Below are 22,244 nucleotides of genomic sequence, written 5' to 3' on the forward strand. Positions count from 1 at the left end.
ATAACACCCAATACCATCCTCTCTGTGCCAGACACAATGTACTCCTTTGTCAATGCAACTAACTCAAACGTAACTAATGACTGTTGTTTCTGTTTAAACCCAAAGCATTCATATTATGTAGAAATAAGTGCTGACAAGTACAATAGGGGAAGAACTACAGACAAGGAAAATCAGTTGTGCCAGGGCAGAAAAAGAATGCCTTTGGGGAGGACCTAAACCGATAATAACCCTGGGGGACATCAGGGAAAGAGGACTATGTCTCAAGTCTTCAACCTATCCTCTGCAGTCCTACGCTTTTCAACAATACTGTGAAATGACCTTGGAAATAAAGCCAGAAGAAAATGAACACACCCTTCCTAAAAGTCCACCCACTACCCTATTTGCCTGCACAGTTGGCCTCACACCTTGTATAAGTCTGGAATTTTTCAAAGACCAGGAAGAATTATGTATTCTAACTCATGTTATTCCCCAAGTCTAGTTAATGAAGGACCCAAGAACCAGAGTGACACCATGACAGACTTCATTAGGGCGCTACAAGTATGGTTACTTTTCAAACCAACCAATCATGTACCTGGCCCCTATTTCTTTGCTCAAATCCTTATAACAACCCTGCCCTCCTGCTACTGGGGGCTCTTGTACGGATCCACTGTGTTGGTGAAGTCAAGAGTCTGAGCTTAAGCCCAAAATAAAGCTCCTTGCCTTTGCATTTGTTGGAATTACTATTTGTGTGATGGGACAGATGCAGACTACCCCGCCTTCTTTACTGATGGACCACATTCAGGCCGTTAAAATTAGGGCTCATAACCTCAGTGTAGAAATAAAGAAAATTAAACATCACTCTTTGCAGGAGTAAATGGCCCACTTTCAACGTGGGCTGGCCACTAGAGGGCACCTTCCACGTACCAATCATACGGAGAGTCCAGGAAAACATCTTTCAGGAAACCCCTGGCCACCCAGACCAAATCCCCTACATTCTGGTCTGGCAGGACCTGGTGGAAGACCCTCCCTCTTGGGTTAAACCTTTTCTTCCCCCTCCACAGGAGACCACCACTATTATGGCAATTAAGAAGAAAGATAAACCAGATGATTCCTCCTCTTCTTCCCCCTCTGCTCCTCTATATCCTGTACTCCTGAACTCACAGCAGGAAGAATGACTCTTCCATCCTCCCTACCCTCCTCCACCTATAAACCTGTCTCCACCCGCAGGGCCACATCCTCAAGGCCCCCACCAGCAGCCCAACCTCCACCCACATAAAGTCCTCACTCATAGTAGGGCTCCTCAGAGTCAAGCCCTGGACCCAGAGGCCAAGGTATTCCCCCTCTGGGTTATGGGGGGGGGGGAGACCAAAATAGTAATCAGCCACATCACTCCCGACCATTCGCCACTAGTGATCCTTATAATTGGAAAATGAAAACTCCTAAATTTTCTGAAAAACTGCAGGGACTTACTGACCTTTTGGATTCTATTATTTTCACCCACCTACCAACTTGGGATGATTGTCAACAATTGCTACACATTCTTTTTACTACAGAAGAAAGAATCCAGACTGAAGCCTGAAAATTGTTTCCGGACGCTGATGGGAATCCCACTGATAATCAGGCTGTCATTGATACCTCCTTCCTTTTGACCAGACCAGACTGGGATTTCAACACGACAGCAGGAGAGACTCCAAATGTACCGCCAGACTCTAACGGTGGGGAGGGGTGTCTTAGGGCCGCCCCTGGGTGACCCACTGATTGGCTAAGGTTAGTGATGTGCAGCAAGGTAAGGACGAGACTCCTGCTGTATTTCTGGAAAGACTCATGGAGGCATATCGTACATATATTCCTATGGATCCAGAGCTTCCAGAAAATAAGACGGCAGTCATCCTTAGTTTTGTTAACCAGGCAGCCCCAGACATTAGGAGAAAAATTCAAAAATTGGACAGACCAGCAGATAAGAGTGTACAAGAGTTAGTGGCACTGGCAGGATGAGGGTATAATAATAAGAGTCCTAAGGAACTCCAGGCCCAAGCCATTGCTTCAGCAAATGATAAAAATACCTGCAATTCGGCCAAGATTCTCCTGGCAGCCACGGCAGAGCCCTTCGATACCCAACGCCAGAAATACAAGAAACTTGCGGGAGAGCAAGGTAAGAGGAGACCTCCACAAGATAGGCCCAAACTCCAGTGTAACCAATGTGCTTATTGTGAAGAGATGGGACACTGGATAAGAGTGCCCTAAAAAGCCTCCTCAGAAAACATCTCTGAGGGAGACAGGGTTCGGATTCCCTCCCTGAACCCAAGATGACTGTAAGAGTGGAGGGGACGCCTATTACCTTTTTACTAGATACTGGGGCACAACATTCAGTGCTGACAAAGCCCGAAGGGAAACTGTCAGACAAAAAGTCCTGGGTGCAAGGAGCCATGGTATGAACCAGTATTCATGGACTACCCAAAGAAGAGTGGACCTCAGCATGGGCCAGGTATCCCACTCCTTCATGGTCATACCTGAATGCCCCTACCCTTTATTGGGGAGAGATTTATTAACCAAAATAGGAGCTCAAACTTCTTTTGACCCAGATGGGCCTCGTCTTACCATTAGAAATGGGCACCCGGTGCAAATATTAACTATGCAACTAGAGGATGAATATAGACTCCACCAATTACCATGCCCCATGATGGACATTGCTGAATGGTTACAAAAGTTCCCTGGGGCCTGGACAGAGACAGGAGCAATGGGACTGGCCTCCCATTGCTCACCCATCTGGGTGGAATTAAAGCCCGGGGCAACCTCCAACAGGGTGAGACAATGCCCATGTCAAGAGAAGCCTGCATGGAAATAACCCCCCATATTGGGCAACTCCAAGAACTTGGAGTGCTCATCCTCTGCCATTCCACATGGATCACTCCACTCTTACCAGTGAAGAAACCACGTATCAGAGATTACAGGCCCATCTAGGACCTAAGGGAGGTAAGCAAATGGGTGATGGGTATCCACCCAATGGTACCAAACCCCTACACACTCTTGAGCTCCTTGACGCCCTCCAGAGTATGGTATACTGTTATGGACTTAAAAGATGCCTTCTTTAACCTGCCGCTGGCAGCACAAAGCCAGCCACTGTTTGCCTTTGAATGGCAATGACCGAGAACAAGGGTTTAATGGACAGTTAAACTGGACGCAGTTACCCCAAGGATTCAAAAACTCGCCTACCCTGTTTGATGAGGCTCTCCATGAAGATCTGGGTGTGTACCGCCAACTGTACCCACATTTGACTTTGTTACTTTGTTACAATATGATGATGACATTTTAATAGCCACAGATAACAGTGCAGGCTTTCCAATCAGGTACAGAGGATGTATTAACAACTTTGGGAGACTTAGGGTATCACCTTCTGCCAAAAAGGCCCACATTTGTTTAAGAGAAGTAACGTACCTGGGATATGTTCTTGAGGATGGACACAGATGGCTGTCTCAAGCTAGGAAAGACTGTATTAGGTATACCAACTCCTACTGCTCGCAGAGCAGTGCGTGAGTTCTTGGGACACGCGGGGGTTTGTCGCTTGTGGGTCCCCAGCTTTGAGAAGTCTAACCCTCTATATCAACTGACCAAAGAAGGGATACCTTCCAATGGATGCCAGCCCAGGATCAAGCATTCAATAAAACAAAACAAGTGCTATTGACTGCACCTGCACTGGCACTACTGGACATTAACAAGCCCTGGCGCCTCTATGTGGACAAAAGGAAGGGAATAGTCAAAGGAGTTTTAACTCAAACCTTAGGACCGTGGAATCGGCCAGGTGCTTACTTATCAAAAAAAAAAAAAAAAAAAAAACTGGGTCCTGTAGCAGCAGGATGGCCACCATGTCTAAGGATAACAGCAGTAACAGACCAGCTGATAAAATATGCCAATAAATTAACATTAGGGCAGGAACTTCAGGTGGTCACTCCCCACACCATAGAGGGAGTTCTCAAACAACCCCCTGATTGATGGATAAGTAATGCCCACATAACTCATTACCAAAGCCTGCTTTTAAACCCGCCTCAGATACAATTCTTCCCAAGTGCAGCCCTAAATGCCGCTACCTTGTTACCAGATCCTGACCTGGAGGGACCCCTCCATGACTGCACTGACATCCTGAGCCAAGTCTACAACGTCGAAGATCTCACCGATCAACCTCTACCAGTTGCTGAGGCTACTTGGCACATGGATGGCAGCAGCTTCATGAAGGGTGGACAAAGGGGCACGGGGGCGGCTGTAGTAACTGAAACAGAAACTGCCTGGGTGGCAGCACTACCTAAAGAAACTTCTGCACAACAGCCAGAACTTATTGCTCTGACAAAGGCTTTGCAATTGGGCAAAGGCAGAAAGCTAAATGTGTATACAGGCTGCCACTATGCCTTCGCAACTGCTCATGTGCATGGGGCCATTTACCAAGAAAGAGGACTCCTTACAGCTGAAGGAAAGACTATTAAAAACAAAGAACAGAGCTGGGTGTGGTGGCGCACGCCTTTAATCCCAGCACTCGGGAGGCAGAGGTAGGAGGATCTCCGAGAGTTCGAGGCCACCCTGAGACTACATAGTGAATTCCAGGTCAGCCTGAGCCAGAGTGAGACCCTACCTCGAAAAACCAAAAAAAAAAAAAAAAAAGAGCAAAATTTGGACTTGTTGGCTGCCTTATGGTTGCCCCCTACACTGGCCATTATGGATTGCCCATGTCACCAAAGAATTGATACTCCAGTGGCCAGGGGGAAATAGGAGGGCAGATGAGGTTGCTAAGAGGGCTGCCCTAGATACTGGACTGGTATTGACACTACTCCTGGACCCAGGACCTTCAACTTTACCAGATACTCTGGGATATTCAAAGGAGAACACCAAACTGGTTAGTAAATTGCCTTTAACACTAGAGGGCAATGGGGGTGGATTAAAAGTGGGGATGATAAATTGATCCTTTCCACACACCTAGCCCAGCAACTTCTCCAACATCTGTACTGGTCTACACATCTGGTCACAAAACAGACCAAAGAACTGATAAGGCACAACACCTTAAAACACTCAATTTAAGATCTGAAATTGAAGAAATTGCCAGTACATGTCTACGGTGCAAAATGACTAATACAGACAGTCCTAAAGGAGATGGAACCTGCCTGCGAGGTTCCAATCCTGGAGCACATTGGGAATTGGACTTCACTGAGGTAAAACCTGGTAAAAATGGTTACAGATATCTTTTTAGTTTTTGTAGATACTTTTCCAGGATGGACAGAAGCTCTTCCTACCAAACAGGAGACAGCTCAGGTGGCAACTAAGAAGACCCTAGAGGACATCCTTCCTAGGTATGGAATGCTTGCTCTTTTGAGCTCAGACAATGTACCAGCCTTCATCTCTCAGGTAACACTGGAAGTTAACATTTTGGGGGTGAATTGGAAATTACATTGTACTTATAGACTCTAAAGGAGACCCTTATTAAATTAACCATGGAGACCAGCAGAGACTGGGTATCTCTCCTCCCCTTTGCCCTCTACAGGGTGCGAAATACACCCTACATGATAGGCATAACACTCTATGAAATAACGTTTGGGAGACCACCCCCAATTCTGCCTGACTTAAAAGCAGAGTTGATTCCTGAATTTAATAATCAACAGTTGCATGAGTTTCTTCAATCTCTTGCTAGAACTCATAAAAAGGTATGACCATGACTGAAGGCCATATATGAGACCTGACCTCCCCTGCCAACTCATGGTTACATTCCGGGAGACTGGGTGTTTGTTCGCCGCCACCATCGTGAGACGCTTGAACCTTGCTGGAAAGGACCCTACATCATCATCCTAGCCACACCTACTGCTGTGGATGGAATTGCCACTTGGATTCATCATACCCACGTTCGATTGGCAGATCCCATGGCTCAACCTGAGGGCTATGAGCCACAATGGAAAATCGACCAGGAACACAGTACCCCACTCAAGCGACGGCTTCGGCTTCACCATTGACACGAGTAGTCTCATGGGTTGTCTCTTTGGCTTTCTCTCTCTCCCTGACCATAACCCTTAATGCCAATCCTCATGTTCCTTTAAATCTGACTTGTGAGGTCTATAACCTGGCTACTCAGTAGATCCTAAATTCTACCACCGGCACCTACTACTCCCTTTGGACCTGGTTCCCAGATTTATATTTTGATGTAGCCACTTTCCTCAAGCTGCCATGGTACGACTCAGTAACTCAAAAGTATCATTTCTATGCATGCCCTGGATACACTGGAGGGAATACACATCGTCAGAAACATGGAGGGGCAGATAAATACTATTGTGGGGCATGGGACTGTGTATCCACAGGACATATCTGGTGGACAGCCCCAAAGAAAGATGACTTATTGTCAATAACCAGGGCCTCCATCCCCACCTGTAAGAAAGAACCTGATAGAGGGTCAGTCGTCATCTCCTTGGGTGGGGCACAATATGTCCCATGGACCCGGACTGATAGACACTGTAACCCAACCAAGGTATCATTCACTGATAAGGGAAAACATGACCAGAGGTGGTTACAGGGACTAACTTGGGAAATAAGAATTTATGACAAGAACCATCTGACCCCCAGTGACCCAGGTGGGGTTATTGGGTATTCGGCTGCAGGTATCGTACCCTAAAGTGTCACCCATAGGTCCAAACAAGATCCTGGCACTGCCACAGCCAAAATCAGCCCTTACCCCTGGCCCTACCCCAATACCAGGAAGGACCCTTAGTCCTCGACCCAGCACCCCCATTGACACCTGAACTAGATAACCCTCTTCTCACCCTTCTTAATCACTCCTTCATGGTCTTAAATGCCACCCAACCACAACTGACCATGGCCTGTTGGCTCTGCTACAACACTGCCCCCCTCCCATGTTATGAAAGGATTGCAGGTAACAACACCTACCCTGCTGCTAAGAATTACTCTATTGTAGATGGCAGCAGAAGGCCCAACTGACCCTAGCCTCCGTCACAGGACAGGGACTATGTGTAGGAGAGGTACCTATCGCCCAGCAACATTTCTGTTTGACAACCCAGCCCTTGAAGGGACTAGATACTTCAATATATCTATCTGATCCCCACTTTAGATATGTGGTGGGCATGCTCTACGGGACTAACCCTATGTGTTCACTATGAGGCACTTAACAGATCCCATGGGTTCTGTGTACTGTTAAGACTAATCCCCAGACTCCTCTACCATACTGAGAATGAGCTGTACACCAAATTAGGGCTGCCCCAACCCCCTACAAGGATCAATAAATGAGAGGCCATCACAGCCCTCACCTTGACTATCCTGTTAGGAGCTAGTCTAGCTGTTACAGGGAATGACAGCCTTACTAACTCAAGAAAACTATTATTCCAGTTTATGGGCAGCCATCGACGTGGACATAGAAAGACTCGAAAGCTCGATTAACCATCTATAAGAGTCTCTCACCTCCCTAGCTGAAGTTGTACTGCAGAAGAGATGAGAGCTCAACTTAATCTTGCGGCAGCCTAGGAGAATGTTGCTTCTATGTAGATCATTAAGAGGTTACGACTAAGGTCTGAGAAGGACTAGCAAAGAGAAAGAAAGAGAAGCCTCCCAGGGCTGGTTTGAGTCCCTTTTTAGCCATTCCCCCTGGCTTACTACTCTACTCTCTGCCTCAATTGGACCATTGATTATTCTGCTTTTATTGCTAAAAGTGGGACCTTGCATTTTTAACTGGCTTAATTGTGTTTGTCCGACAATGTGTCAACAGTGTTCAACTGATGGTCTTGAGAATTCAGTACCTTCCCCTGGAACCCAAGATTAGCTCCCCTTAGGTACATACAGTGGGGGGAATGAAGGACCCAAGAACCAGAGTGATGTCGTGAAAGACTTTGTTAGGGTGCTACCCTGGCTAGGCCCTAAGTTTCACATTCGCGCTTAAAGCAGAGGCCAACTGCACTGACATATGTTCAGGAACGATATCTACCCAAGGGCCTGAGTCAGCCCCTAGACATGTTCAGGGCAGGCCTGAGACTTGACCAACACTTGTCCCTTCTGCCTCTCTTCCCTAGCCAATCAAAAGCATACAAATGTTACTGCTGCTTGCCTTAGCCAATCACAATGAAGGTTACCTAATCTGCCTGGAATTCCCCTAGCCTGCGCCCACCAACATCTTAAGGCCAATCAAAAGAATACAAGTACAATTACTGTTCAAACCAACCAGTCACGTACCTGCCCATTTCTTTATTCAAATCCCTATAACAACCCTGCCCTCCTGCTACTTGGGGCTCTTGTACAGATCCACTGTGTTGGTGAAGTCAAGAGTCCGAGCTTAAGCCCGAAATAAAGCTCCTTGCCTTTGCTTATGTGTCTGGTTCTCCTTGGTGGTCACTGGGGCGCCAAGAACTGGGCATAACACTTGTATGTGCTACCTGGCAGGGAACACATGGATATGTTTACTACTCTGCCAAAAAGGGTCAAAGGAGGTGCTCCAATTCCAGTGCCCTTACCAGTAGGGGCTGAAATTGCAGAGTTGACTGCATTAGGCACTGCCTCTCTGGTGATAGGAGACAAAAATCTAGACTGCTTAGTGAACAAACAGACCGGGACTTAGGATACTTGGAAAGTCCCATGAGCCACCCGGGACAAGCCGATTGGTTAGCAGAAGTAGTGCTATGACATAGAGATGGATTAGATGCACCTTTTACAAAATAAGGGGGCCTATGTATGGCTTTAGGTGAAACTTGGGCTTTTATGCCAATCCTTTGGGAAAAATTTGAAATAACACTGGCTTTAGTCAGAGAGAATATCAAGAAAAGAACACTTGAGAGATAAGCCACTAATGATTGGTCTCCACGCATCCATAACTATCCTCACCTCTGCTATTGCTGGTGCTCTGATCCTACTGCTCTTAGGCCTTACCATAGGACTTTACATCATTAATGCAATGCTTTAGCTGGGTGTATTAGAAATAGGTAAGTTCTGTTGAGCTCATGGTATTGTGGACTCAGTATACCCTCTTAACTGAAGACAAACCCCAGACACTGTTCTTCAAAGATATGACCTTGTGCCATATCAGAGAGGGAAATGTAAAGGGACAAACAGTATACCACATTAAACACTCTTCTGTGCGACCCTTGCCTTCAGGGTACACACAATGGGGATGACTACCCAAGCTAATTCTCTTGATAAGAAAGTTCTGAGGATCATGACCACAAGCCTTACTTGTACACAGGCACTTCCTTTTATCTATACCATACAAAATGTCCCTGATGTGATGTACCGTGACTCTTTTGTTTAAAACTATTTTATGGTTTTGCTTTTGTAACTAATAACTTCTGGTTTTCTACAATAAAAGCTGACTCCCCAATCACTTCGAGGGTACAGTCCTGATGCATCAGCTCTTGCCCAATAAAACTTTGCCTTGTACTCCATGAGTTGGTCTTACTTGTACAACACCAGACCCCATAACATTCCCAAATTCTAGGATAGGAGACAGACTTAAATTGCTAAATTAGAATTTTCTTAGGGTTTATGCTTTATTAATTCCCTGATATCCACAGTAGAAGTTGAGGGTTATAACTTAAACAGTAACAGGGTAAGTTCTTTCACAAGATTTTCCTTGTGTTCCATCACACTGAACTATATTTCTGTAAGAGTCTTGATAAAGTCAGTATACTGACTAAATGTTGATAAAGGGAATAAGCTGCTCATCAGCTATAAAAGAACAAAGCAAAAAGATCAACATTGAACTATTTGAAAGTTACTAGGAAAATCAATACAGTGGAGTGGAACAAAAAATATTACATGCATCTTTAACAGTGTTTTTGCATTCTAATATACAGACCTCTTAATTTTTTTCAGTTGATACAAATTCAATTTGAACTGACAGTGAAGATGAAAATCCAGTTTAGCTTTTAATGGCAGATAGTAAAGTTTGTAAATTCTGTGACTGTTTTTTTTTTTTTTTAAAGGAAGCCAGGCTAGAAGAGGGACTGAGAATGTGGTACATACACAATGTTGTACTAAAACTAAGAATATTTTGCTCAAAACTGTAAAAGGTCTAGCCATAACTCTGCTTGCATTGAGATGCCCTCAGGCGGTGTTGTTAGAGGCCTGTTTTATAACTTCTTTTTGCATTATTAACTCTGGGTTTTGAAGTGCCTTTCCTTAAAAGCATTCTCTTATTCAAAACCGATTTCCTATTATATAGCAGAAACTTGAAAGCTGACTATGACCACTTGTCATTCTTTCCATGGAGTACACTACCATAAAAAAAAAAAAAAAATTGAACAGATTTTCCATTAAAAAATTCCTCTAATCTGTAAATGGAATAATTTTTTATTCATAAATTACTACACATTGTCAGTACACCATTTTTAAGAAAGTAGGATATAGGGAAAAAATACCTTTTAAATCTCATTTTTTTTAATCTCACTTTTTAAATGTTTGAAATCTTTTTCTTAATATGCTTGGTAATAATCTTGAAAGTAGTAAAAAAAAATATCAAACCTAAATATTTCAAACCTTAAAAAAAAACATCAAATGAATAAAATCATAGGACTTTGGACATACACACCAGAATTGGGGGGGGCAGTATTTTTTAACATATGCTACTAAATACTTCAAGTGCAATGGACAGCTACAGCACTTAGTTCTGGACCAGTTCACATTCACCTTGTAACTGTCTTTTTCCTCAAGAAAAATACAGACTGATCCTAAACATTAAAGTACATCTGTGCATTAGATCCCTGCGCATTTTGCATAAAGTAGAAAAAAAAAAGTCAAACACATTCTAGTGCTCAATGTAAACATTTTAGCTAGTAATTTATCCTTAATGGTACTTAGGAGTGTGTCACATATTCAAAGGAATAGCACCAAAACAAAACAAAAGCCTACCAAAAAATGCTTTCTCCATAAGCCCTTAGCTTTCCTTCACAAGTTCAGAAGCCACCATTGTAAACCAGGCCCATTCTTGTTTTTATCTGATGAAACCAAATCTGGTTAAATCAAAATGTTGCTTCCGAAAAAGAATCCAACTATTTTGAAGCAGGAAAAAAAAAAAACAAAAAAACATACTAGTAATTGATTGGCCAATCAACCACTGACCGGTTTGTTCAGTCCAAAGAACAACAAAGTTCTGTTAATGAAGCCCAAGCTGACAAAAGTATTGCTTCTCTAAAAGAACGTACATACTTGTTGATGTACCTCATTTATTGATAGATTTTTGGTGTCTTTTCACTGATGATGATAAAAAACATGGAGTTACAACCCTGAGAAGAGTAAGTAAATGGATGGGCCTGATACTCTACAGTCAATCGGTCCACAATACACTTAGCAAGGGCTCTAAGAAAAGCATTTGATCTTTCACCATGTGCTGTGAGAGAGCTCTCTAAACCAACTGAGAGGTAGGTAATCCACCTATCTCAGTCAACAATGTCCAAAATCACCCTACCCTTTGTGGTACAATAGAAAAAGTATTTCCTACCATGTCCAATGAAATAGGGAACACTTAAATTTAAAAAAAAAAAAAGCACAAACATACTTCAGAACATTCTCAAACAACATTTAGATGTTTTTCCTTACCCACTACCTCAAGGAACAAGATAAAAGGATTGTGTCTGAAACAAACACAACTATGGCCAACAAAGGACTTAACAATGTGGATTCTGCAACATATTTAACTGCTAATGTAAACCATTTTAGTGAGAAACTTGGTAGGAATGGCCCCCTACAATGTTTAGGATAGAACCATTAAGGAAAAGTATTTGACTAGAAAATAAGTTTCTATGGTATCTGGGATGACATGGTAGTTTTCCAAATGGATGTCAAAATTATTTCCCACAGAACACAGTAGTTTCTTAGATTAGAGATCACTGGTAAAAAGGTACACTTGTCGAGCAAAGAATGCTTAAGATTTCACCTGGTAGCAGTGAGCTCAGAGATTGAGAATGTTTTAACTATTTTTCTACATAGATTTGCAATTGCACTCTTAATTCAACTCTACAATTTTCCTACAAAGGGAACTCTACATATAACTTAAATACTCTCAGCCCTGCACACGTATTAAAGAACACACTACCTAAATCTAAGGCACACAAACCTCTCTATTTCAGAGGAAGATTATAAAGTAGGATTTTAGTGAATCCCTTACAATGAAAAGTAGGAGATAGTGGACAAGACACATTATGTGTTGTAACATTTTCTTAGTGCACAATTTAAAGAAAATAATACAACTATACTCTTTACTTTAAAATATGCACTCAAAACATTAAAAATAATTTATCAGCACTTTATAAATTCAAGTTTATAAAAATGAAAATGATGTTTTCTTCAAAAAGAAGAGGCCCAACAGCATTTAGAAAGAAAATTAAACCATTTCAGTGAAAATAACCAAATGTATAACGTATTCTACTCAAGTCTTCAGGGAAAGGGCTTAAAAAAGAGTGGTAGGTACCTTGCCTACTAACCATGGTTACACTTCCCATGATTATGTCAGTATGCACAAAATATGATGAATCTGTAAACATAGGTTACGTGAAACTGCTCTTTCTATATGGCAGGGATTCTACAGAAGCTACCACCTCTGGACACTTGCTACTATGAAAGTAATGCTCACTGGTTGGATAACCACAATGTCTAGTGTTTAGCACATCTTAAACTCTTACTTTATGTAGTCAAATACTGTCAAAAGTACATCTGCCCCCAAAACGAAGCATATTTGGCACCTATGCTGAATGCTGCTACAAAAACCAGCAAGTGCAAATAAAAATAACAGTCATGATTTAGTCACATTCATAACTTTTCATAGAAAAATATAAATATATTCCCTGAATTGTAAGACAAAAAATAATTTCATTGGCCACCTTTCACCATAAATTGCAGTCCATTTCCTACTTAAATGAACTGGCTTTCCTCAAGGTCATAAGGTGCACTCATTGAACTCTAACCCATTTTCTATGCTTCTGTCATCATCCCCATCATGGTATCTCACGGTCCTTCTACCCTGATTTCTTGTTTTTATTTTTGACCGTCGAAGAACTCCTTTAGACTTTGCATAGTCCAATTCCTCCCAGTCATTATCATCCACATTTAACCTAGGACGTTTGCTTTGTCTTGGACGTCCCACATTTTTAGATATGTTAGTTGTAATAGTTTTACCTTTTCTAACTACTTTTGTTTTTCCTTTCGTTTTCCTCCTTTGGGTTTTTGTATTGTTAGTACCGCTGTTATCTGATTCAGTTCCCGATCCCAAATCTGATGGCTGGGGACTGGAGTTGGGTCCACACTGTGAGCTCCCAGCTGCTTCAGATGCCTGCACGTTTTCTAACTCAGGACACAACCTTTTCCTTTTCATTTCCACCTCTGCTGTTGCCTGTAGATCATGAATCACTTTCGTCTTACTAAAAGGAGCCTTGGCATATGTTTTGAGTCTTTTGACATTCCACCTACGTAAACCGTAATTCAGTTCTTCAAAGTTAGGCTCTACAGTAGCTTTTTGCACTGAAGTTGACTCAGAAGAAAAGCTACTACTAATCTCACTCCCTGAAACATGGCTTTTGGAATCTTCTGAAAACCCAGGAGAGAAACTTTTTGCTTTTGAAGGTACATTTGTGTAGTGACTATCAGAGAGCCTATGCTTGCATTCTAAATTTGAAATGCTTTCAGAATCTGAGTCTTCATTTGACTGACTAGTGTGTCTTGAGCTTCCTTCTGAGTCAGGTTCTGGTGGCTGGCCTGAGCAAGCCTGCTGCTCATTTGGCGTATCACAGCTGGCATGTTTAGCACCATCATTCCGTGCCGTTTTCGCAGCAGGACAAACCAAACGGAGGGCCTTGGTCCCTCTACTTCTGCTTCTAGTGCATACTCTCGCTGAACTCTCATCTTCCCCATCACTCGTGAGCTTTATTTTATTGGCAGCCACGTCCGCCCTGCTTCGAGTGTGCCTCAGGAGACCTGTTTTGGCTTTTGATGATCTCTTAATCACATTTAAATTACTTTCTGAGTCACTGGAACATACCCTCTTCCTGGGAGGTTTTTTGTTTTGTCCACTGTCTTGTAATGCAGAATCTGAAAATTAGAGAATATGTTTTAATCTCTGAGAAGAGTAATTCTAAAGGTGATTCTTTCAACATCTGAAAAACCTTCAAGCAGAACTCTTAACTAAGCAAGGTAGACAGCAAGGAAACTTGTAATGTTCTACAAGTGGCTATTCTGGACTTGGCACCAGTCCCAAGTGCAACATCATACAGCATCCTGCGGTCTGTAAACTGTGTTACCATGAATGCATGATAAATTCAGCTGGCCAGTGCTGTGTATGTGAAACAACTCCTTGAAATCTACAGTTCAATGAAATTTCTCCTAATGCCACAGATGTCACATTGATTTGAACCTCAGCATTAATTGCCTTTTCAAAAAAAATTGATCCCTGGGTTCTGGAGAGATGACTTAGCACTTAAGGCACTTGCCTGCAAAGTCAAAGGACCCAGGTTCAATTCCCCAGGAAGCCAGATGCACAAGGTGGTGCATGTGTCTGGGGTTCATTTGCAGTGGCTGGATGCCCTGGCATACTCATTCTCTCCCCCTCTCCCTCTCTCAAAAAAAAAAAAAAAAAAAAAAAAAATTTTAATCGATTCCTGTTATTTCCTCATAGAAGATACAAAGATTAAACTTTTCCCCGACATAAACATTTTAGTGACTATTCCATTGGCTTCTATTTGCATGACTCTCCATCAACTGATACCTTTCAAAGTGCCACTACTGTAGCTTTCCCTCGTGCTGCCGCTGCTGTTCTCAAGCCCCGTTTCTAAAACAGTATTCCCAGCACCAATATTAGAAGTGAAATCTTTAGTAGAAAAACTTGTTAAAGCCAAGATCACCTGTGATGAGTAAAACCTCAGTATAAGCTGGGTGTGGTGGTACATACCATTGATCCCAGCACTCAGGAGGCAGAGGTAGGATTGCTGAGAGTTCAAGGCCACCCTGAGACTACAGAGTGAATCCCAAGTCAGCCTGGGCCAGACTGAGACCCTACCTCAAAAAAACACTGAATGTAGAGCCCCACCACTGAGCATACACATGAGCATGTGACTAGGAAAAGCTACCTGTGTACAGTGCAGACAGGAGCTAGCTATGGACAGGAGAACTGCTTTGAATTACCATTCATGACGCTGGGTGGTTTTTCTTTGGTTATGCCATCATCTGAATCCAAATCAGTTTCAGATCCTTGATCCGAGAAACCCTGAGGAACAGCAACGGGCTCACACTTCAAATTTCCAGAAAGAGGGCTTGCTTCCATTTTGTCACATTTACCATCTTTTGTGTCTGGTTCATCATAGTCTTCAGAATCACTTAAGATCTTAGCTTTCTTAAAGAAGGTTGCATTCTTGCGAAATGTACTGTTTTCTGGTTCAGAGTCTGCTTCCTCTGACAGGCTCTCTGCCTCAAGCTTCTGCCCAGATGTGGAGGGGCCAGCAGTTTTGTTCTGCCCATTATCTGAATCAGGACTTTTAGAATCTTCCTCAGATGACTCTAGCTTAAGAGATTTTGTTTTACAAGTGACTGGATGATGGGATGTAACACCATTAGCATGCCAATTTTTCCGGGCAGGCATTAAATCACTGTCTGATTCGGAATCTGTGTCTTCAGACACCCTGACAGTGCTCTGGGCAGCGTGAGCATGAGACAGTAACGGACTTAGGCCTTCACCTTTCAGGTCTTCTCCAGTTTCTGACTTGAGACTCTGGTCGTCCTCAGAATTGTGCAACAGCTTTTTCCTGGCTACAGCAGATGCATTGCGGTGAGGCAGCTTCCGAGCAGAGCATGCGCTTTCAGAGCTAGAATTGCCCTCAGCATCGCTCATCAGCTTGATTTTATTGGCAGCTACAGCAGCACATTTCCGCAGGACTTTACGGTTATTTCCTGCTCTGGCTTTTAGAATTTCTTCTGTTTTTAAGGAATTGGTATCAGAATCACTTAAATAGGCTCTCTTTCGAGTAGCTTTTCTGCCACACCCATTTTCTAAAGAATCAGAACCTAGAAATAAAATAAATCAGAAAAAAACTTTAATTATTTCTACTTTTTTTTTAAGATAAACCCATGCCTTAGTTTCCTGTGTACCACCACAACCAATTGTTACTCCATTTTTAAAACATTATCACTTTGGTCATTTTCCTTATTTTGTAAAGGCAAAATGGATTTCCTTTCCAAAACAAAAAAACCTCATAGACATTTAGTCATATGTTGAGAAATTCATTCCATTATTTCAGTTAATAGTTCAATTATTAAATTAATCCTCACAGTCTCTTACCAGGTTTTCTTTGAGCAGCTCTAGTTCTGGTAATCCTAAAATTACTGCTTCTGAAGAGACCACTACGCAAAGAGGACCCACGACCCCTTGAACTTTCTTTGCTTTCTTCAGAACTATCTGAAGGTGAAGAAGATGAAGAGGTAGATAAGGAATCTTCCATTTCACTTTCTAAGAAAAATAAAGTAAAAATAGTTAAACAGAGAGAGTCCCTGCTGTACCTATATAATAATCAAGTTGTTACCTCATAAACGTATCATTAAAATGTACTTGGTAAAGCCAGGCATGGTAGCACACGCCTTTAATCCCAGCACTCGGGAGAACTTAGCATTGATTCACCCAACCAACAGAAGATCCAACTATGCTGTCAAAGGCAAGACAATGGGTGAAATGTGGATGCATACTCCAGCTCTTTGATTCTGTTTTCTACTATTCTCCAAAGTAGATAATGTAATGTAATCAGCCTGACCTTCTCCACACCATCTTCTCACAACTCACTTAAAGATGTATTATCAGGGCTGGAGAGATGGCTGAGCAGTTAAGGTGCTTGCCGGCAAAGTCAAAGAACCCAGATTTGATTCCCTAGGACCCATGTAGCCAGATGCACATGATGGCACATGTATCTGGAGTTCATTGGTAGTGGCTGAAGGCCCTGATGTACCCATTCTCTGTCTGCTTCTTTCTCTCTCAAAAAAAAAAAAAAAAAATTTTTTTTTAAAGATGCATTTTCAGCCAGGCGCGGTGGCGTACACCTTTAATCCCAGCACTCGGGAGGCAGAGGTAGGAGGACTGCCGCGAGTTCGAGACCACCCTGAGACTACAGAGTGAATTCCGGGTCAGCCTGGGCTAGAGTGAGACCCTACCTTGAAAAACCAAAAAATAAAATAAAAGATGCATTTTCAACACCACTTAAATGCAATATTTGATGGCACGCAGAAAGCCCTTAGAGTAGATAATGTAGTTAGTTATGTCATCAAACCATTCAGTGGGCTGGGGAGATGGCTATGAGGTTAAGGCATTTTGCCTGTGGAGCCAAAGGACCCAGGTTCAATTCCCCAATACCCACGTAATCCAGATGCACAAGGTGGTTGGTGCAAATGTCTGTAGTACTTTTGCAGTGGCTGGAGGCCCTGGCATGCCCATTCTCTCTCCCTCTCTCTCTCTCTCTCTCTAACAAATAAATACAAATAAAATATTTTAAAAAGACACGCATAGCTGGGCATGGTGGAGCCCACCTTTAATCCCAGCACTAAGGAGACAAAGGTAGGAGGATCACTGTGAGTTTGAGGCCACCCTGAAACTATGCAGAGAAATCCAGGTCAGCCTGGGTTAGAGTGAGACCCTACCTCAAAAACAAACAAGCAAACAAAACAAGACATGCTCAGGGTAGGGCAGAAGTGCGAGCACACCAAGGCCACCGTTACCAGCACTAGTACAGCTTCACCTTCCACCACTGTATGCTACCTACATGGAAGTAAAATTCATGAATTAGAACTTACTAGTCACCAGCTTTAACTTACACTATTGGTACTTTTCTAAAAAAATGTTGGGCTGGGCTGGAGAGATGGCTTAGTGGTTAAGCGCTTGCCTGTGAAGCCTAAGGACCCCGGTTCGAGGCTCGGTTCCCCAGGTCCCACGTTAGCCAGATGCACAAGGGGGCGCACGCGTCTGGAGTTCGTTTGCAGAGGCTGGAGGCCCTGGCGCGCCCATTCTCTCTCTCTCCCTCTATCTGTCTTTCTCTCTGTGTCTGTCGCTCTCAAATAAATAAATAAAAAATTTAAAAAGAAAAAACAAATGTTGGGCTGCAGAGACAGCTTAGTGGTTAAGGCACTTGCTAGCAAACCCAAAGGACCCAGGTTCAATTCCCCAGTACCCACAAAAAGCAAGATGCACAATGTGGTGCATGTGTCTAGAGTTTGTTTGCAGTGTATATTAGAGGCCCTGGCATGCCCAGTCTCTTACGTTGTTTCCCCCCCTCCTCTTTCTCTCCCCCTCCCTCCCTCCCTCTCTGTCTCTTTCTCAAATAAAAATACATCTTTAAAAAATATCATTGCCATGTGTGTGTTTGCATACTCACATTAGGGTCCCCTGCCACTGAAAATGGAATGCCAACGACTACACCATTGGGTCTAGCTTTAAATGGGTCTGGGGAATTGAACCTGGGCTACCAGACTTTGCAAGCTAGTGCTTTTAACTGCTGAACCATCTTCCCCACCCCTACTGATACTGTTAATTTCACATGATTTAAAATCTGTAACTCAAATTTGCATAAAATATGGTTACCCCACTTACAAAGAACAGTTCTTACCAAAAATATTCTAGGGCTGAAGAGATGGTTCAGTGCACTTACTGTACATGAAAGAAGGGCCTGGAACCACATACATTCAAATTCCCTACCATCCACCTATAACTCCAGAGACTAGGGAATGACCGGGGATTGCTAAAGCACACACTCCCCAATGAGTCAGACTGACTGTCACGAAGAAGAAAGCAGAGGAGTGATGAAGGGAGGACATCTGATGTTCTCCACTGACCTCCTCCCAAAGCACATGCATGAAGTGTACACAGCTGCATGCATACACAAATTCTCACTGCTCCATACTTATTACTTCTGTTTTTTTCTCAGTTCAATCAAGGCCATGTTGTCACTGCATCTTCCTAATCTCACAGAAAATAGCAGTGCCACAACTTAGTGCTCAAAAACAGAATGACACAACATTCTCCTTCTCACCAGATAGCACAGACCCATTGCTTAGAATTAAAGTTCTGTTTCTTGGCGTTGTTTCCAATGAGCCTGCTGAATCTGAAGAGTCGCCAGAAGTGAGAGCTGAAGAAATGCCAGTACGTGTTCTGTGGATTGCAGAACAGGCTGCCAGACTTGAGGTAGACTGGGTAGGAGAACACAGCAACTCGGGAATGACCTTGCTTCGAGATTTTAATCGCATCTGCTTGATAGTTCTGGCCAAAGATATGGATAGAAGAAATAATACTTAATGAAACATAAAAGTAACTGGTACAGAGAATATCTAGATAAAAAGTATTGGTTTGCCAGGCTGGAGAGATAGCTTAGCAGTTAAGGCATCTGCCTGTAAAGCCAAAGCTGGTTCAATTCCCCAGGACCCCCATAAGCCAGATGCACAAGGGGGCACATGCGTCTGGAGTTTGTTTGCAATGGCTGGAGGCCCTGGTGTGCCCATTCTCACTCTCCCTCTCTGTCTCTGTTTCTCTCTCTCCAATAAATAAATAAAAAAAAATTTTAAAAACTAAAAAAATTCTAAAAAGTATCAGTTTGGGTTTTTTTTTAAATAAACATTTTACTTATTTATTTGAGAGAGAGAGAGAATGGGCACACCAAGGCCTCTAGCCACTGCAGACGAACTCCAGATGCATGTGCCACCTTGAGCATCTGGCTTACATGGGTCCTGGGGAGTTGAACTGGGATCCTTTGGCGTTGCAGGCAAAGGCCTTAACCGCTAAGCCATCCCTCTAGGCCTGGGGTTGGTTTGTTGTTTTTTTTTTTTTTAGGTAGGATCTCTCTCTAGCACAGGCTGATCTGGAATTCACTATGTAGTCTGAAGACTGGCCTCGTAATTTAACAGCAATCTTCCCACCTCAGCCTCCTAGTGCTGGGATTAAAAAGGTGTACAACACCATGCCTGTCAAGTATCGTTTGTTAATCTGAGAATAGTTTTCTGGAAAAGATACAATGACATCATTTTATTTAAATTTGGCATATGACAGGCTGGAGAGATGGCTTAGTGGTTAACACACTTGCCTGCAAAGCATATGGACCAAGGTTCAATTCTCACGTAAGCCAGATGCACAAGGTGGTGCATGCGTCTGGAGTTTGCAGTGGTCAGAGGGTACACCCATTATATCTCTCTAAAATTAATAAAATATACAATAAAAAGTTCTTTTTAAATTTGAAATAATTAGCAAAAGATCCAAGAAATTCCCTACCGCGTACTTTAAGGTTCTGTGAATTAATGGGAAGAGTCAACATTTACACCAAAGCAGGCATTTACTTATATTATGAATTTGCAAATATACAAGATCCATTTTTTAAAATAAATTTTATTTATTTATTTGACAGAAAAAGGCAGACAAGAGAGAATGGGCATGCCAAGGCCTTTAGCCACTGCAAACTCTAGACGCATGCGCCACCTAGTGCATCTGACTTACATAGGTTTTGGGGAGTCAAACCTAGGTCTTTAGGCTTCTCAGGTAAGCGCCTTAACCACTAAGCCCATCTCTCCAGCCCCTCTTCCATGCTTTTAAAGACTTTATGAAAGAGTGCAAACCAAAACAACAAAAAGAAATTTTAAAGAGTTCAAAACAAACTAATATTTTCCCAAGGCAAACTATTATGCCTAAACATCCATTTACCCTCATGGCTAGTTTGTGAACCAGGGATTATGGAGAGGAGAGTGAAGTTTAAGGCAAATTACAAATCTCAAAAATAATCAAATACAGATTATTTTATTTTCCTTAAAGTTTATTTTATTTATTTTTTTGCTTATTTTTATTTATTTATTTGAAAGTGACAGAGAGAGAGAGAATGGGCACACCACGGCCTCCAACCACTGCAAATGAACTCCAGAAACATGTGCCCCCTTGTGCATCTGGCTAACATGGGTCCTGGGGAATCGAGCCTCGAACTGGGGTCCTTAGGCTTCACAGGCAAGTGTTTAACTGCTAAAGCCATCCCTCCAGCCCAAAATGAGTCTTTTTAATGAGTCTTTAATACATTCTTAAAGATAATCACAACTCTCTAAAACATTCATTTATACCAAGATAAGGAAAATCCAAGCTTTTGTAATAATTTTTGTTTGTTTTTGTTTTTTGAGGTAGTGTCTCACTCTGGCTCAAGCTGGAATTCACTATGGAGTCTCAGGGTGGCCTCGAACTCTTGGCGTTCCTCCCACCTCTACCTCCCGAGTGCTGGGATTATAAGGCATGTGCCACCACTGTATTTTTAAATATCTTGTTGTGTGTGTATAGACATCATAGGGTCACTTGTTGCTGCAAACAAATCCCAGACATGCCAAATTTTTCCACCTTGTTTTACATGATAACTGGGAAACTGAACCCAGGCTGTCAGACTTTGCAAGGAACCACCTTTAATCACTGAGCTCTTAATAGCAAATTTTCCCCAACTTTTTTGTTGTTGCTGTTGTTCATTTTTTATTTGAGAGTGACAGATGAGAGAAAGAGGCAGATAGAGAGAGAGAGAGAGAGAGAATGGGTGTGCCAGGGCCTCCAACCACTGCAAACAAACTCCAGACGTGTGCGCCCCCTTGTGCATCTGGCTAACATGGGTCCTGGGGAATTGAGCCTTGAACCGGGGTCCTTAGGCATCACAGGCAAGCGTTTAACCTCTAAGCCATCTCTCCAACTCTTACCCCAGCTTTTTACATCAAAATTTTAATTGCTGTTATCATCAAAGAAGGGCCAGTGAGTAACCACAAATTGAAAAAGGTACTTCTTTTTAAGCTTCTCAAAAGCAGAGTTGTAATCCTTAAAAGTGAATGTTCCCTTTCCTTTTCATGCCAATCCTTCATTACACTTCTAGAAAAGAAGTATTAAAGGGGGGAGGGGCAGCTCAGGAAATGGCTCAGTGGTTAAAGCTGCTTCCTTGCAAACCCTGACAGCCTGGGTTCAATTCCCAAGCACCCAAATAAACCCAGATGCAAAATGCTATGTGCATCTGATCCCAATACCCCACGAACAAGGAGAAGTTGCAGCTGGGAGTCGGTGCGGGCTGGCTCACTCTAGGTAGATACTCCCAGCTGACGTGATGTGTGAGACAGCCGACCATCTGCTCTAGTCATGCTTTCCCCATCGTGAAAAAACTTCCCTCAGAACCAAACACAGAAATGAAGCCTTTCCTTACATTAGCTACATCTGTCCAAGCAAAAAAGTAACTGCTACAACAACTAATCCTCGCTGGTTTGTTTTTTGTTTTTGGCTTTTAGAGGTAGAGTCT

At 42.7% G+C, this 22,244-nt stretch overlaps 1 protein-coding gene across 3 annotated transcripts in view; it reads right to left on the minus strand.

Moving 5' to 3' along the window:
- Brwd1 (bromodomain and WD repeat domain containing 1) overlaps positions 1 to 22,244 on the minus strand; it is a 134,054-nt gene that overhangs the window by 5,678 nt on the left and 106,132 nt on the right. Inside the window, exons 37-40 of one of the 3 annotated variants that reach the window (XM_045149804.1) lie at positions 18,990 to 19,216; positions 16,262 to 16,429; positions 15,112 to 15,987; positions 13,114 to 14,022 (exon numbers count right to left, since the gene is read on the minus strand). In XM_045149804.1, coding sequence (XP_045005739.1) covers positions 13,114 to 14,022; positions 15,112 to 15,987; positions 16,262 to 16,429; positions 18,990 to 19,216 — 2,180 coding nt within the window. Of the gene's footprint in view, positions 1 to 11,719; positions 14,023 to 15,111; positions 15,988 to 16,261; positions 16,430 to 18,989; positions 19,217 to 22,244 lie in introns of those variants that run through there. The other 2 variants (XM_045149806.1, XM_045149805.1) reach the window with 2 other exon arrangements.

This window comes from Jaculus jaculus, chromosome 5 (genome assembly GCF_020740685.1).
Source record: "Jaculus jaculus isolate mJacJac1 chromosome 5, mJacJac1.mat.Y.cur, whole genome shotgun sequence".
In the NCBI taxonomy this organism is placed as follows: domain Eukaryota; kingdom Metazoa; phylum Chordata; class Mammalia; order Rodentia; family Dipodidae; genus Jaculus; species Jaculus jaculus.